At 38.7% G+C, this 16,288-nt stretch overlaps 3 protein-coding genes across 5 annotated transcripts in view; 2 read left to right on the plus strand and 1 right to left on the minus strand.

Moving 5' to 3' along the window:
• Nucleotides 1-262: 262 nt before the first annotated feature.
• On the plus strand, nucleotides 263-4,042 carry LOC135945027 (ADP-ribosylation factor-like protein 13B). Its single transcript, XM_065492382.1, has 9 exons — nucleotides 263-540; nucleotides 1,020-1,090; nucleotides 1,713-1,846; nucleotides 1,997-2,112; nucleotides 2,171-2,329; nucleotides 2,714-2,930; nucleotides 3,107-3,236; nucleotides 3,291-3,497; nucleotides 3,600-4,042. The coding sequence occupies exons 1-9, from the start codon at nucleotides 503-505 to the stop codon at nucleotides 3,686-3,688; spliced, it is 1,161 nt and encodes a 386-aa protein (XP_065348454.1). The 5' UTR covers nucleotides 263-502; the 3' UTR covers nucleotides 3,689-4,042.
• LOC135945032 (ninjurin-1-like) lies at nucleotides 4,034-5,222 on the minus strand. The gene is made up of 3 exons (XM_065492388.1): nucleotides 4,791-5,222; nucleotides 4,541-4,723; nucleotides 4,034-4,274 (listed from the first exon to the last, which is right to left on the minus strand). The coding sequence occupies exons 1-3, from the start codon at nucleotides 5,076-5,078 to the stop codon at nucleotides 4,035-4,037; spliced, it is 711 nt and encodes a 236-aa protein (XP_065348460.1). The 5' UTR covers nucleotides 5,079-5,222; the 3' UTR covers nucleotide 4,034.
• Nucleotides 5,223-11,508: 6,286 nt separating this feature from the next.
• The window catches only part of AdamTS-A (ADAM metallopeptidase with thrombospondin type 1 motif A), a 100,250-nt gene continuing 95,470 nt past the window's right edge, over nucleotides 11,509-16,288 (plus strand). For all 3 annotated transcript variants that reach the window (XM_065492376.1, XM_065492378.1, XM_065492377.1), the window contains exons 1-2: nucleotides 11,509-11,644; nucleotides 12,235-12,649. In XM_065492376.1, the coding sequence (XP_065348448.1) occupies nucleotides 12,421-12,649 (229 nt within the window). In that variant the 5' untranslated portion in view covers nucleotides 11,509-11,644; nucleotides 12,235-12,420. The remainder of the gene's footprint in view (nucleotides 11,645-12,234; nucleotides 12,650-16,288) is intronic.

A 16,288-nucleotide genomic window follows, 5' to 3' on the forward strand; every position in this document is an offset into this window, starting at 1 on the left:
ATACATAATGTAAGAAAACCGGTACGCTTTATTTCTAACCAGTATTTTAAACCCTCCAAAAATTTCCAAAATCATCTCGTTAGTTTAGAAAATCTTCTGATAATTTAAACCCTCATATAATCACTTCGTATTTATTTGATTAAAAAATTGAATATTTATGTTAGTCTATAAGTAGAAATTTAAAACAGAAACCGGTTTAGAGATAAAAAAAAATACTGATAGCTTATTACGATTGGTTCAAAAAGCGAAATTCCATCATTAGAAACAGAAACAAGGGAGAGCAGCACAATCAAGCACGAAAATAGTACATTGAGTAGTGCGTGTGAGTAAATAAACAGTGAAGTGGTTGGTTTCTATGCGTGCAAAAAGGAAGCATTCCGCTTTGTTCTCATATGTGCGCACAGATGACGCGTAATTGAATTACGTTTGAGCTCATTTCCACTTTGACATAACGTCGGAAACTCTTGGGACACAATTCTATTATACTAACGAGCTGCGCACAATGGGCTCGTTTTGCTCGTGCTGGAACAGATATTCTAGGTGAGATTAAAACCTATTATACTTAAAATTGTAACTTTTGCCCACAATTTGTTTCTTATCTCACAATTTGGTCATGAGTCATGACTCATTAAACGTCCACGTACTTTTTGTAACTCAATTAGAAAAAGCCATTTAACAAAAATAAGAAAAGTTGTTAATTTGTCTTCTAGCATGAACGAAATTTTGGCATGGGGGTGGATGAACATAATTTGATCTTGATGCTAAATAGAGTCACCATACGCACCATCATATCACCTCATCAAACACAAATTTATTATACTTATGTACGAGTCCTATTATGCCATAAATAATAGATATAATAATATTATCAGATGATAATATTATATGAGTTACATACAAAATAATTTTGTGGACGGTATAAATACCTAATTATTAAGTACATTTTTTACAAAAAATAATGCGTACTGTTTGGATATAGACATATCATAGTAATGGATCTCTGATTTTCCTTATTGCAGAACTGTGTCTCTCCTTCTCGTTGGATTAGATAATGCAGGAAAAACTACAGCAGTGAAAGGTCTAGCTGGAGGTATAAAATAGGTTCCAACATTAATCAGCAGTTGACTTAAATTCCATTTCTTTTTTAAGGAAAAACAATTAATTAGGTCAAATATTAAATACAGTGGTATTATTTATTGCTCGATAAAATGACTATTATTATCTTATTTCTCATTATAATTTTATAATTGAATTTTGGTGGCACCATTTTTTTAATTTTAAAATTTTCCAAGCACAGTATGAAAATTCTAAAAGAATCAGTGCTTTATCAAAATTTGAAAAGCAAGAAGATAAAGTTTTGAGATTATATTTTATATTTTTGTTGTTCTTCCTCCTCTGTAATCAAAATCAGCATAGTACAGCAATATTTTTTTCTACCCAACTATATATCTATTAACATAGATATATTTATGGATTTAAAAGGAACTAGTTAATTGTATTTTGCACCACAGTTTATGACTCGATCACTATCTGATTTCATTCCCTGAATAAAATTGTTTAATGCCAAACCCTTTTCTACTTATTTAGTGAGGCATCCTCTAAAAAATTCTTTCATGAAATGCCTGAAATGCTATAATAAAAAATTATGATCTATGTAGAGGTTTTGTCAGTCAATTCTAGTAGAAAATACAGAGTCACTTTCTTTTTTCCAGAACCCACAGAGCATACTGTGCCGACCATAGGATTTTCTTGTACGGTTATTCGGTCAAAACGCAATCAAGTAAAGGTTTTTGATCTTGGAGGTTTGCCAAACATCCGAGGGATTTGGGACAAATATTTTGCAGACGTGAGTTTTTGGATCTCGTTTATTTTTTGCTTTATTGGAATTTTTGCATGGTTGCTATTTTAATTAATACTGGAATTTCTCCCCTCCTCTAACGCATTTTGTTCAAATAATGTAAATATGTATGCATGGTGGTTGGTTGCCTACTTCCAGGTGCATGGGGTAATTTATGTGGTGGATGCTAGCCAGATTGATAGAATCGAGGAAAGCAAAGCTGAGCTTGAAAAACTGATTGCGCATGAAAAAATTAAAGGGAAACCACTTCTTCTGTAAGATTAACTACAAATATTCAGGGTATGATTGCTGAAATCTACGCTAAACCTTCAGATTGGCCAACAAACAAGACCTTCCAGGAGCGTTGGACGAGTTGGATTTGGTTGAAAAACTAAATCTGGAGCACCTGGTCAATGCTTACAAGTGTCCAACCACTGTGGAAACGTGTGCCGCCATCCTCAGCCCAGATCCAGCGATTCAAAGTGGATTCAAGTAAGAAAGGGGCAAGGCCGATTCTTCGATTTTGAAATGCATTAATAATTATCACTGGTTTTAACGTTTAAAACTAAGGCTGAGGAAAAATACAACATTTTTGGTGATTTTCTGCAACCGTTCCTTATTCAAACCTGAAAAGGTTGTATTTTAATTAAAATAAATCAAAATTCCATTGAATTGTCCAAATAGTGGTAAGTATTTTGTGAAACCCGTGTGGCACCAAAAATGTTTTATCTATAATGGAACGATTTTTGTAAAAATGCACAATATTGTGGATAAACTCGCATAGAAACAATGCCATGTTTTTAAATACGGGTTTTTGTGAGTCTTATTTAGGGTATTTTTTGCTGATACGTGACTAATTGAGATCTTTGAAAAAAGCTGGCTCATCGAATCGGTCATGAATGATTTCACGGTGCTGGACACGCGGGTCAGCGCTGACCTGGCGACCCAAGAGGCTGAGCAGAAGATTCTTAGAGAAGAGCGGCTGGCGCGTGTCGAACAGTTGCGGAAAGAAAGGGAACCAGTGACAGAGGAAATAGTTGAAGACTCCAACCAGTTTGAAGTCAGCCCCTTCCGTCCAATAGAGGAGATTGTGGTATATTCACTGTTTCCGTGGTTGCGAAAACTCGAATTTTTTATTGAACAAATTTGATTGAATTTCCTGTAAATTTTTATTTTGATAAATTCTCCTGAAACTTTAATTTAAAAACTAAAATACACACTTTTTAATACTTAAAAATAAATTAATCTCAAACTTAAACCAAATTACAGGCGGATAATAGACCAGGCCCAAAAATGATACTTGTGCAGCAATCTCCTCCACCGCCAGAGAGTCCATCACGAGTGTCTGAAGTGGAGGTCTCTTCCAAAGTGTCAATGAGTACAAATTCAACAGTAGAAAGTAAAATATTATGCGTTTAAAATTACTCGAGCGTAAAACGTGACTCCTAAACAGTGAGGCCTGTGGTGGAAGAGCCAAAAAAGAGAAGTCTGCTCCCATTGAGAAGCAACAAAACCGCTCCAGCAGAGGACACAAGTCCTTCCAGGAAACAGATTAGCTCTCTTCCACCTCTGAAGCAGAAAAGTCCGGTGACAGAGCCGGCGGTTCCATGGATCAAACCAGTCCTGAATGCTGGAGAGCGGAATGGAAGTGCAACCAAAGGTAAGAGATCTTATTTGCGCTTTGTTTTCAATAATGAGTTAGACCTCTTGTGAGTATGGTGATGGTATTTATATGTTCTTATTCTTCTTTCCTCTATTCTAGAAAATGCGTGGGATGAGCCCTCAGATACATTTCGTCTTGCTGAAGTTCCAAATGGGTTGCACCGTCCAAAAATTCCAAATGGACATTGATATTACTTAATTTTTCTTTCTTATTTATTTTGTTAATTTTTTAGACGTTTTTATAAAGCACCATTAGTTATGGGACATTTATTTTTATACATATGGCAGAAAATATCACATAAGCAATTTCGCAATTTGCATTTTTAAATTTTTGTATTTTCATTAAGAATGATTAACGTTTTATTGTGATGAATTATGACTAATAATTGATATTTAAATGACTCATGCAAATCGCGAATCGCGAAATTTTTAACATTGTCATGTAAGAATATTAAAATTTTTTAAAATATAAATCTCCATGTAATCTCATGTGAAAGTGTAAAACAGCATTATTAAATATACGACTTGTCGTCTCTTAAAGCCTCTCTGTAGTTGCTAGTAATGTGTCGTTCAGTTCACCCCTTAAAGTGTATGGCGATTTGGGCGGAATGCTCGAATCCGTGCTGATGCTGAACGCCGAGATGAACACGTTGATAATGGTGACCAGGAAAATACCAATCACAGTGAAGTTATTGATGCGGTTTGCCAGGTGCATGTCTTTCTCCTTCTTTATGTTGAACTGGCCATTCCAAATAAGTCCAATGCCGACTGCAATCTGCATAGCAAATATAGAGTTTATTTATAATTTATTCAGATCAAGGGGATCCTTAAGTACGGCGCACTTTTCTTTTAAATTCCCAAGCAAAAATAATTGAATCAAAATGTAAAATAGCGCTATCCATTATAAAGATATATGGCAAAACGGTCTTTCATCAAAGCGAAAGATGGAGCCTCGGTCAAGTTCGTGAGCGGCCACGTCTTTTCGAAAGTGCAGGATACATCCCAAAGTTAAAAATAAACAAAGCTGGATTTGACACGCACCTGCAGAATTATACTGGCCGAAATGAGTGTGAGGCTGATGTAGTAATAGGCGTCGTCCACTCCTCTGTCCAGAACGTACCTCAGCTGGTTTGCATTCGCAGAGAGAAGCGCCAGGTCCATCATACCCTGAGCAAGAGTCTTCTTTTGCGAATAAATATTCACGTCTAGCCTCGGTATTGCTGTCTGAAATTAAAAAGAAAATTAAGATTTTTTTTCTCTCTTGGCTAAAAATCTAATTAATTTTCCTTACTTCTACCATCGAGAGGCCATCAGGAGCGATCTCTGAATTCAGTTCGACTCTGTAGGTCAACGGAGTTTCCTCCATGTTTTTGAGCCTTGTGCCTTCACCCTGTTTGTCATGAGGCTTCCTGTCCAAATCGTCCAGGTCCAGGTGGTTGGTACCACCAAAGTCCATCTCTTCGTGGTCTGAGGTCTCCTCCATCCTCACCTCTTCTTTTTTGGGGTAATTTGGCCCATTTGGGGGCTGGTCGAGGTGCCTGTTGAACTCTCCCAGTTCATCAGGGTGAAAAGACGGCATGTCAACGCACTTGTTGTCGGCCCTGGGCGTTTCACTGGAAAAGTCGAACCTGATGACAGTTGTTGCACCGAGCAAGGAGTGAAAAAACGACGCGCGCTTCGGCCGGTGTGGCTCCGCCGACTGCCAATTTAGGATTCAGAGTGTTACCAACTTGACCAGATGTGGTGAACTTATTAGTCACGATAATCTGAATATAAAGTAGAGCGACTCGCGGAAACCAACATTGTTTCTCAACATTATTCCGTGTAGTGCAATCCGTAATGCGCCGAATAATCGATTTTATCGCGGCAAAACACGCAATTTATTTCGTGTTATCTCGGCTACGGTATTTCTTCACTTTGAAAAATATCCTTGGTTAAATCCAGACTGTATATATCATAACCTACTCCACTTGATTGGACCTCGAAACGTTTCACAATATAATCTCAATCCTGTGCAAAGTGTTTTCCCAACACTATTTTACTGACTTTGGAAATTCTGTCGGGTTTTTATTCTCTCTGTGCGCTTTTCTATTAAGATCACAATGGTTATTGGTATATTAGACTTGTATCACAAAGTTATGAACTACACTTTTTTCAACTGTTTTAGTGTTCTTTCTTAGTTTTAATTTTAAAGCGTTACATTAAAATTATATTTTGAATTATCTTTTTTTCAATCAAAGAAATTATATAAAGGCTTTGACTTGTGCGGGATAGACTTAAGGATGGGCGACTATGAGTGAACATTGAGAAGCATTTGGGAAGAAAAATGAAATCTCACGTCACTTTACAGCAGCTTTTTCAGCCCCGCAGGCCTCATCAGCAGTAATTAAACTTCAAAATAAAATTCATTTTCATACTTAAGGGTAAGCAGCAGAGAATTCTGAATGTTTGTCGAAACGTCCTACTGCAGTTAAATCTCCTTAGCAAAATTCAAAATCCCAGAATTCTATTATTTATTTAAAGCCATTTGAAAGAGCGATATTATGGTAATTATATTATTAAAAATATAAAAGGAAAAATTCTCTGTGTGCCCCTCTAACGGCTGCAACTCCTTCTCTGATCATCATGATTTTATATGTATGTATCGATTAAATGTGTGGGATTTTGGTTTCTTAAGTAGAATTTCGATCAATTTTCTAATTTTAAAACCAATTTTGTTTTAAACTTCCTCCTAGCGTTATAGTGCTTAATTTTTTTGTGATTTAAAAATTCGTACGAAGAATAAAATGTCTGTAATTTCTGCTATTTTTCTGCCAGAGTTTTTAGTTTCATTGCATCGGACAGTCACCGCGCGGTGTTTAATTTTTCCTAGATTTCTTAAGATTTTTAATTGACGCCCTATTTTTGGATCAAGGAAATACTTGAACGTTTTGGCAACGCTATTTTAGTATCCAGAGATGAGTATGCAGAGATATTGAGAAACCAAATTTGAGAAAGTTTATCGACCTTATTTCTCCATCTGCGCTCCCTGAAATGTATCCTTCAACACGTCAAAGAATGGATATGATAATTCAACCCTATCTGAATAAAGCGCAATTTTAAATTACAGAGCATGCTGCATTTTCAATTACCGACTGTGAAATATTATCCGTCTATGCTAATTATTGTGTTTGAAAATAACGCCTTTCTCATATTTCCAAACCCACGCACTCTGCACCTGCTGCGTAAACAATAATCTGCGCAGACACGATCATTAGCATCTTGGGAGGTAAATTGTGCAGAAAACCGCTGCAAAGTGAAATCAATACTATTCCGATGAGCACACACAATTGCCGTTTTTTTCTTCAATCCCGCGAAACCGTTAATTGTTCGCGTGATGCAAATTTCTGCATTTGTAAGTAACCGAAGATGGTTCTAATTGCGACACACGAAGGCAGTCCGGTTGCTCATAAATCTCGAGGCTCATTCTCTAGTGGCACTTTCCGCCTTTTTCTGTGTAATTTTCGCGAGTGCATTTTCCGCTGCTGCGGCTGCTGGACTCTACAACTTTTCTCATTGACAGTTCTCGGGAAGCTACTTTTTATGCACCAGCGTTTTATTATTGCGAACTGCTCCGCTTGTTTGCGCGCAAATGCCGCCAGGGTGAATCATGGCGTGAAAAGGGCAGTGCGAAAATGACCTGCTTTATCTCTCAAAGCAGCTAAAATCATTTTTGCTAACCTAGCGTGACCTCAAAATAAAAGCAAGATCAGATTAGAGGTTTTATTGTTTTGATTAATTTGCTGAATGTCCTAAAAATAATAAAAAATCCCGTCACATGATTATTTCAACCTTCATTATTATGATGTTTAAATTAAATGAATTGGTGCCTTTTTATTTCAAATTTATTATAAGCTATCGCCAGTTTTGACTGCAATTTAAAAATTATCAAATTTCCTTCTATTTGTCCTCGATTTCCTGCAACCCCTAAAGTACTGCTGCACGGCCCTTTAATGAATTTCCACGCTAATTAAAGCTTGTCGAGTGCTCGCATACCTTCAGCCGCTCCGTGTTTATTGTCCCGGCAGCCCTGCACGTCTGCGCATGGGAATAAATGTGCAATTTTTATTTCATCTGTCCCTCGGTCGGTCGGCAGTGCCATTAAAGTTGCGATTGTAAATAATGCGGCACGTCAACATATATCGCGGTTCGGGAAGCGAGAGCGCCTCAGTCTTTTATCAATCTCGCAGGCAGTTCAATTTAATTCTCTCTCGCGCGCGATGCAAACACTCAACCCTTGCGTCACTAATCCTTGAATTATCATCCGCCGCCGCTGCGTGAAGCAGCGCGATTCACTGGCCTGCTCGCGAGAACCGTTTTATTTTTGCCTCACTTTTTGCATACATTATGCACGCTTTGGATCGTATATTAATAGCATCTATAATGACATATTGTTCGTTGTTCTTTTTTATTTTTAATAAATAAATTCTTCCGCAAGCTGTGAAATAATTGATTTATCGGCGTTTCGAAACAATTAATCTTTGCTCGGCGTTCTCGATTAAGTCTTCATTACATGCAAATTCAGACTCGCGCGGCTCGTGTGATTCAGAAAGTGGCTGCCAGTCGCGGGTTAATGCAATCGATGATTGTTGTTGTGTACTCGCTAAGGAGGATTGAATGCGTGCTCGAGGGATTTTACAAAGCTTTTAAGCTGCTGCCTTATTGTGATTGATTGAGACGTTGAAATATCGGAATCCATTTGCATTGTCTCTTGCAAACCACGTTTCAATTAAGCGTTGAATGTATCAAAGTGACTACATTTCGTTTAACTCTTAGAAAATAGAAACTCAATTTTTATTTTTAATCGATCGTTAAATTCGTGATTGCGCAAATTTGAAGAACTAATCAAAGTTAAAAAATTATCAAGCAAGATGTATTGATGTAAAATTTCTCACCAAAAAATAAATTTAGTCGTATCTTATTAAGTCGACTTTTGGACAGTCATAATGGTTATTCTGGATTATGGATGATATATAAGCCAAAATATGTGTGATGTCAAACAATTAATTAATTTGTTGCCCCTGACAAATCATCATTACATGCAAAACAAAACTTTGAACTCGTGCAATCAGAAGGAAAATAAAAGCGTCGAGTAAGACATATTTTATTGGGTGTTACTTAATCGATTCAATCGCTGTTATATGTCTTTTGCATGGATAAAGTATTGCAAAATACATAATTATGGACGGAATGGGACGCAGTTTAAAATTAACTTTTGTTCTCTTTAATGGGTATTTAACTTTTAAGTTAATTTTAAGACTTTGATTCACAAAAATGGAAAAATTTTAAAATGTCAATTGAAACAAGCTCCCTGAAATTACAGATTTTTTGGCACCACAAAAATTGGACGAGAACCTTCTTGCCTTTTTTGCTGATAGAGACATGTTGACCTGCAATAAAAATCGATTTCTATACCATTTCCTTACAGGGCTGGACATGGGTATTATTTGCTGCTCTGGTTTGTTGCGTTTTTTTGCAGCTAGATTCTCCCGCATTTATGGTTCCCATGAAATGTTAAAAAATGAAAATATTAAAAAACCCTCAAAAACCCACGAGTCAATAAAAAGTAATAATAAAGTAAAAAGTATTAATAAAGTAATAAAGATTAATAATCATAACCAAAAACCCGTTCCCTCTCCATATAGGGAATTTGTTCACTATACAACCATAAGGGGTAAAAAACTGCACAAAGCTGGAAAATACCACAAAAAACCACTGCACTGCAAGTTTTGGAATCTACCCGGGAGATACCCAGCCCTGTTTCCTTATCTGGGATAAAAACAATCTAACTTATATTCAAACCGCAAGCGAACACATTATATAATTTTATAACTTTTGTTTGTAGTACAATTTTTATGCTAAATTAAAATATGTTTTCAATTTTATTTCTACACCGCATAATTCCATCAAGAGTAAAATAAAAACCTTGGTAATTCTTTTAATATTTATGCTCCTTCAGTTTTAGACTGCTAATTTTGTTCCAGTCGGATAATGAACCACAGCACTGTTCTAAAGTCATTTTGTCTAAAAAAAAACTTTGCTAAAACTGTCTGTAAAATCAAATCAGCTTTAAATATAACTATAAAGTAATTGCCGCTAATTTTGTATCAGACTCCAACTAGACATTTAACGAGGGCTTTTGCGCAACTCGTTCCAATCTATATAATTCGTCTAGTGATGACTTTCCCTGCACTGACGCACTTGTGTGTCTATTTTCAAGTCTTCAAAAGCATCTCTTTGTTCCTGATCTTTTTATAACTGTTCGCAATGCAAAAATAGTATACGCGGGACTCACGCGTATGACCGATTTTATTTTCGCCGTGAAATTAATCAGCAATTGTTATCTCCGTGGCGGTCGGCATCGGCGCGTAATCAAAGAGTTCAAAAGCCAAGACCGCGCGCTGCTCCCAAGGGCTGCATGGCTGAGAGCGATCAGCATTCGACTTTTCGGCCGCGTCTCAAATTTTGCGTACGTATCTTGCTCCCATCAGACACCTCCTACTCCTCCCTGGGGGCACACCAGGCCCCGAATTTCGCGGGCAAAAGTGATTGCTTTTTGAGTTTATCTCTCACGCCCACTCCTAGTTGTTGCAATAAAAATAGTGGAAATACTGTCAAGATCGTTACTTACGTTAAATTTAATATAATGCAAAAGATTATCTTTTAAAATGAAGATTTTCTCATGTGGCTTGATGTGGCTTACAATTAGTATACTTTATATAACTGTTAGTGAGATCGTGAAGAGTCAAGGGTAATAATAGTGAAAATATGACTGAGTATTTAAGAGTAGGCGAATGTTGTTGCTATAATAATATCTTAATCCAATTTAAACCAAGCCGCTGGCTCGCGTTGTTTATCGCTTTGCAATGTGAGAATTGCAGCAATGTTTGGGAGCTGGCTGATTTACACATACCTACATTTGAATATTTTGCATTGCAACCATGCGCCCATTTAGATTTGGAAGGATTGCGAAAGCTTTCCAACTCGCTACTTGCAGGTTTGCACCTTTCCAGAATGCGTAAATTAATTTCACGGAACAAATATCTAGCTCGGTGCGGGGGCAGTAACTTGAGGTGGTCCTTTTCTGTTCTGAACTTCCTCCAAAGTGGCACGTGCGCCTATGTTATTTGTTCGCGATGTTATTATTTTAGAGAACATTTTCAATGAACTCATCTGTTGTATAAAAGCATACGATTTTACTTTTTACATTGTAAAAATCAGATACTTCTTTTTCCAAAAGTAAAGTGAAATTATGAATTTCAATATTGGCAAATTGACAAACCACGGTAAGTCGTTAAAGGATTTATTTAGATTGTTATATGTATGTAACGAAATAGTTGAATGTGCTAAAGGCAAGAACAAGTGGAGTGCAACTGCAAACAGTTGCCGGTCAACAAACAGAATAAACTACAGTGTTTAGTCTGAATATTGGGAAACAAAACAAATAGCCTCAAAGCTTTCTTCCAATACGATAATTTTGGACACATCACAAATTTATCCGCACGAAATCACTCTCAGGTCTCTTTTCCTCGGATCCTGAAGATTTCATCGACGTTTATTATTTGTTCCAAGGTAAAGGCATTAAATACCCTGTTTAAAACAGGACGAAAGGGCAGAAATTCAGGAAATCTTCGCCATGAGACCGAACCCATGATGACAAGGCTAGAATGGCACGAAATTTAATTGTATGTTTCATATCTGGCACCCTTTACTTCGAAAAGCTATTTTTCCAACTTCGAGGACCTGTCAGGGGGAAAGCCACTACCTAGCTGAAAGGGTGTGCGTCTCGCCGCCAGTTTCGCGAGCGTCTTGAACGTCGGCCGTGCGAAAAGCAGAAGGCATGGAAAGGAGTCTGCGAGTGGTACGTGTGGTGGATGGTGCGTGCGAGCGAGCGACCAAGCGAGAGCTTAACTTGGAGGGGCCCCTGCCTCGCGTTCGGCGGCTGCGGCGGCCTTTCGGAGCCGTGCTTGCTCCTCACAGTCCTCAGTCCGCGACTTGACGCCTTCTGGCTCGCATCCTCACCTCGGCGCTCGGCCGCGTGCGTTTCTTTCTCACTCGCCGAGAAGAGCCAGCATCGACCACTGCACCGAACGGATTCAGTTTCGTGTGAGTCGGATCACCTTTCATTTTTATGCAGCTCGCTTCTTTTTGTCTCAAATTCCGGAAACTTTACTTTAAATTTGGAAAAAAGACAAATTTTTTATTATTAAAAATTGTTTTTTTTTAATTTTTATGAAAATTTAAAGTATTTAACTTTTATGCCGCTGCTTTTTTTATTTCGTCTGGAAGGACGTGTTGAAGGCAAATTATAATTTTTGAGGGGGCTTGTTATTATTTTAGAGGCATTGAGACACATTTACGCTCACACGAGGTCACGTTAAATTTCCTCTCTGCACTTGTCTCTCTCGAGCGGGTTAGCACATCCACGCCTTTTGCATTCATTTTCATTGACAATGTTGCCGGCCGGCCGGTTGCGGGCCTACGTTTGATTCAGCTCGTTGTGAGGGCGGGTTGATGGGAAACTGCGGTTGCAATGAGTTCTATTTACATCATTCACTTTGGTGTGAACGTCCGATGAAATTTTAAAGGGCAAGCGGATGAATTGGATCACTCGTCGAATTAAAATTAAAAAAATCGTCATTGTCGTATTTAAATTTTGAGTCGCTATACAAATAATGTAAATTTCGTGTTTTCAGATTGCGAAATTGCGTGCAGAGATGGTGGCAGGCCTAAAATGAGGCGTTGCATTGGAGCTGGTGATCAGCTGAAAGAGCAGCTAGTCGCCGCACGTGGGATGAAGCGGGTAGGCAACCGGCAGCGCATCGCCCTTACCTTTGCGTGAGAGTTTCGCCTTCATACGTTTCGAGCGCGATTCTGAGATCATGAGCGGCGGCGGAAGCGGTCGTCGCAGCGCCGGCGCCGTCCGGGACATTTTGGTGAACGCCACCGTCACGCTGATCATCATCCTGCTCACCGTGTTCCTTTACATTTTGTGGATCAAAATTGTGCCCAGCAGTGGCAGCAGCTTCCTCTCTGAAGAGCACCTGAGGATCAACGCCTCCGGAGCCGAGTTTGACGAGCAAAGAGGCATCGCAGAGCTCAGGAATAGAGGTAGGAATGAACTTTTTTCAATGTCCGACGTCTGTAAATATTATTCTAAGAGTTGAAACTTTTGGGTCTTGAAAAAATGTTTGAAAATTTAAATAACTCGAAATTCAACTTCATTGGTGTTTTTGCATTTTTTCTAATTAACTCCAAAAGAGTGATACTTTCCGATAAATATGTAAGTATTATTTTTAAATACAGAAATTCTTTACATTGCATAATTATATTGGTGTGTGGCAATGGATATTTAAAATAATGCCATTCAGTTTTGCCACTTTAAAGATTCTGAATCTAAAGTTTGAAGGGACTTTGTGTACCGTGTCAATTTTCACGCAAGGCTCCGCACTTTCGCTTTCATCTTTCGAGCCAGAGAAGTGCCATAACCTTTAATACGTCGACGCAACAAGTATGCCTCTGTGTGTAATATTTTCCACGTCCAGCAGCAGCGTACAGAGACACATTAGTTCAGCTGTTTGTTCCATTGATGGAGAAAACAATGCAGACAGCAGATAAACTCTCGTGCCACCTGCGAGCCGGCGTATTTTCATTACTTTTATGACGCTGCTGTTGTTGTTCTGCTCGGCGAGATGCATTTAATTCAATCCAAAGACAAGCGTAAGTTTGCCTTGAACGGCCGCTGGTTGAAAAGCAGGGTCTTCCGGCGGTGCACGAAAAAGGCGTTGTGCAATTGCTAATTGCTGACAACTTATCCAAAACACGGCCCGCGCTGCCGCCGTTTAATAGTTTCAGTCTCAATGGATAAGTGAGCAGCATGTGTGTGTGTGTGTTTGCCTGCAAATTATTTATGCAAATAGCACCATGTGCTCCGACAGCGAGTAGGCCAGTAAGCAGATTAACAGCGGCGGCCTATATTCGCCACTTCTCTTTGAAGTCGCCACGACCAAAATACACTTTCTTTCATTCAAACCCGCGATGCGTGCAATCAAATTTGCCGCTCGCAAGTCGCACAATTTGACTGTGCAATCTCAAAGGCAACTAGAATAATATATGTCGAGTGAAATTGAATTGTGTGATCTTACGACTCGCTGTTTTTTTTAATTCCTCCTTCGCCAAGACAAGACAATTTACTAAATCGTGATCTGAAAATTCGGATTCAATTAATAACTGAAAATAAACACGATAGCCTTGATGAAAATTTATTAGAATAACAAATCAGCGGCGGGCAAACACTGTAGAATTTGCAATTGGCCGCTGTTTAATCCTCCGCAGAGAAAAAATCGCGGCATTCCCTGCCGACTCTTCTTTTTTCATCGAGCCGATTTTGATTTATGCCGTAATTACGCGAGCCGAATTTATTGCTAATGCTACGACGAGTCGTGCAGCGGCGTGTCTGATATTTCGTTTTTCGGTCCGCGCGCAAAAATCATTTACGCATAAATTTAGATAGCATCTACAAACACACAAAGCCACTTAATGATTGATTCGCGGCCGATAAAGATCGCAATTAATTTGCGTTTCCGCACACTGTGCTGAATGGAAGAGTCGAGTTCGCTGATTGAACACAATCGAGGCGAAATTGTGCTGATCGATCGCGATCTAAACAGTATGATTAATTGGTTGAAAAGCTAAGTTGCCCGACACTGCAATAATTTGTGGTGACGGTTGCTCACGACAACATTTAAAGACCAAGATTTTTTGGTGCCAAATATTTCAAAGGCAATTTTTATAATTAATGACCCTAATAAAGAAAGAAAAACCACAATTGCTCCTGCCAAATTGGTATAATTAGCTCATTTTCCCCTCGTTCTGACGACTGTGAAATCGCACAGCTCAGCTAATAAATTGTGTCCAGAGAAGAAAAAAGCTGACGAATTATTCCGATCTGAATAATAATCACGTAAGCACATAATAAATAGCTGATTGAGGCCATAATTACGCGTTTCCTTTCGCTGCTCGCCTAAGATTTATGCCTCGGCAAGTGTGTGTTTCTGCTGCTCTCCACCTTTGGAGACGTGCTATAATTAAAAATCTGCTGCAATTAATTTTCGACGCTCGATTTCTACATTTGTATCTGAGCACATTAGTCCGGCTAATAACATCGTCCACACTTGATAGAGATTTGAAGTGCCGGCAGACAGCGCGGTTTTCACGACTCGCCTGGCGTTAAGGACGCAAATCGTGTTGGAGCGAGAGCAAAATTGTAAATGTCTGTTTCCTTCTGTCTTGACGTTAAAATAGTCTTCTTTTGGCAATGATGACAAGTAGTGTATTTTAAAGGTTTGAACGGGTGCATTAATACCGATATAACGAGTCTTTAATGCTCTTTGTTAAATTATATTTTATTGAAAGTTATCTTGTTTCGAGCATATGTTATTGATAAAATAAATTTGGAGAATGGCGGTTTCTGCTAATGACCGTAAAATACTCAAATTATTTTATTTTGAATCATTATAATCTTAATTCAATGCTGCTGAAAAATAATAATGTTTCTGTTACCGACAATTTATGTGCTAAAACTAATTTTAGCAGACGCCGCAAACTCAAAAAATGCAGATTGTAATTTGAATCGATATTTGGAGGCCTTCTTTTCCTTTTCAACAGATCGAGTTCGCACATTTACAAATTGGCGACAAGCTGTATAGCTGAAATTCAATGAGGCGTGTTATGTGCGGTGCGTTTGTGAAAATTGTGAACGTGTTGGGACGAATGGCGGCCCATCCCTTCATAAATCGTTGTCAGGTATAGTCACGCAGGGTCTGAAAAGGATCCTGCCAAACTATACACCAGGCGACCTTGGGAAGGCTCAAGGGGCAGCGAGGGTGCTACGAGCGGCGGCCACTCGAATTTCCGTCACACCTGCGTGAGTCGCCCCCTTCTGGAGCACGCGTGTGATTCATAATCTAGCGATCGACAGGCAAAACAAAAGGGCTGATGGGTGGAAGCGCGAGTGAGCGCGCGGCCGGCCTGAAAACAGAAATAGCTCGGCAATGGAAATCGCACACGCTGCTCACAATATTAGTCTTGGACGCCGGCCAGCCAGGCTTATTTATTGTGATTCAATTGCAGATTTGCTGGCCTAACCTCGTTTTGCAGTAGACACAGCAGCCGGCCGCCCCCTTTCGTCTCCTGCACCGATTTTCCTAAAGACCGAAAGACAATACTCTCAGTCCAGCAGCGATTTTATCTGGCCAAAAAATAATAAAGTAATCATGTGTTCAGAAAAAATACGTACTAATAAAAAGGAAATTGAGAAATATTTTGACACATAAATTGGAACGTCATCATTACTAATTTAGCAAAAATTAGGATGCTTATAAATGTGGGAGACGTGATTTCAGGTGTGCTTGCTAAATTTTGTTTCATAAAACAAATGATTAAAAAATCAGTAAGATAGGATGAATGAAGTGTCTCACCTAAATATTTTCCTGCTTCAACATAAATGACATCATAAGGTCTTATCCGCCATTTTCATCCTCAAGCTTTTTTCGCCAACGCGGCAGCTGATTCCTATAATTCCAATTTTAAATTTATCTGCTTAGCACATATAGTACTAATTTTTTCTTTCGCCTTTCATATCCTTTAAGCCTTTCGTTTTCTTTGGACACGAGCCACGCACCCTCATTCCGGTTGTCAGCCGGTGAAACGAGCCGTCTGTTGATTTTCCTCATTAGCTGAAAAGACGAA

This window comes from Cloeon dipterum, chromosome X (assembly GCF_949628265.1).
Source record: "Cloeon dipterum chromosome X, ieCloDipt1.1, whole genome shotgun sequence".
Lineage (NCBI taxonomy): Eukaryota > Metazoa > Arthropoda > Insecta > Ephemeroptera > Baetidae > Cloeon > Cloeon dipterum.

Bases quoted from the DNA above. Each gene is read 5' to 3' on its own strand.
- LOC135945027 (XM_065492382.1), top strand. From the start codon at position 503: ATGGGCTCGTTTTGCTCGTGCTGGAACAGATATTCTAG. The intron at 1,847-1,996 runs GTGAGTTTTTGG...GCCTACTTCCAG, and splicing joins GGGACAAATATTTTGCAGAC to GTGCATGGGGTAATTTATGT. The intron at 3,237-3,290 runs GTAAAATATTAT...ACTCCTAAACAG, and splicing joins TACAAATTCAACAGTAGAAA to TGAGGCCTGTGGTGGAAGAG.
- LOC135945032 (XM_065492388.1), bottom strand. From the start codon at position 5,078: ATGCCGTCTTTTCACCCTGATGAACTGGGAGAGTTCAACAGGCACCTC. The intron at 4,724-4,790 runs GTAAGGAAAATT...TTTTAATTTCAG, and splicing joins ATGGCCTCTCGATGGTAGAA to ACAGCAATACCGAGGCTAGA. The intron at 4,275-4,540 runs GTGCGTGTCAAA...TTTGCTATGCAG, and splicing joins CGGCCAGTATAATTCTGCAG to ATTGCAGTCGGCATTGGACT.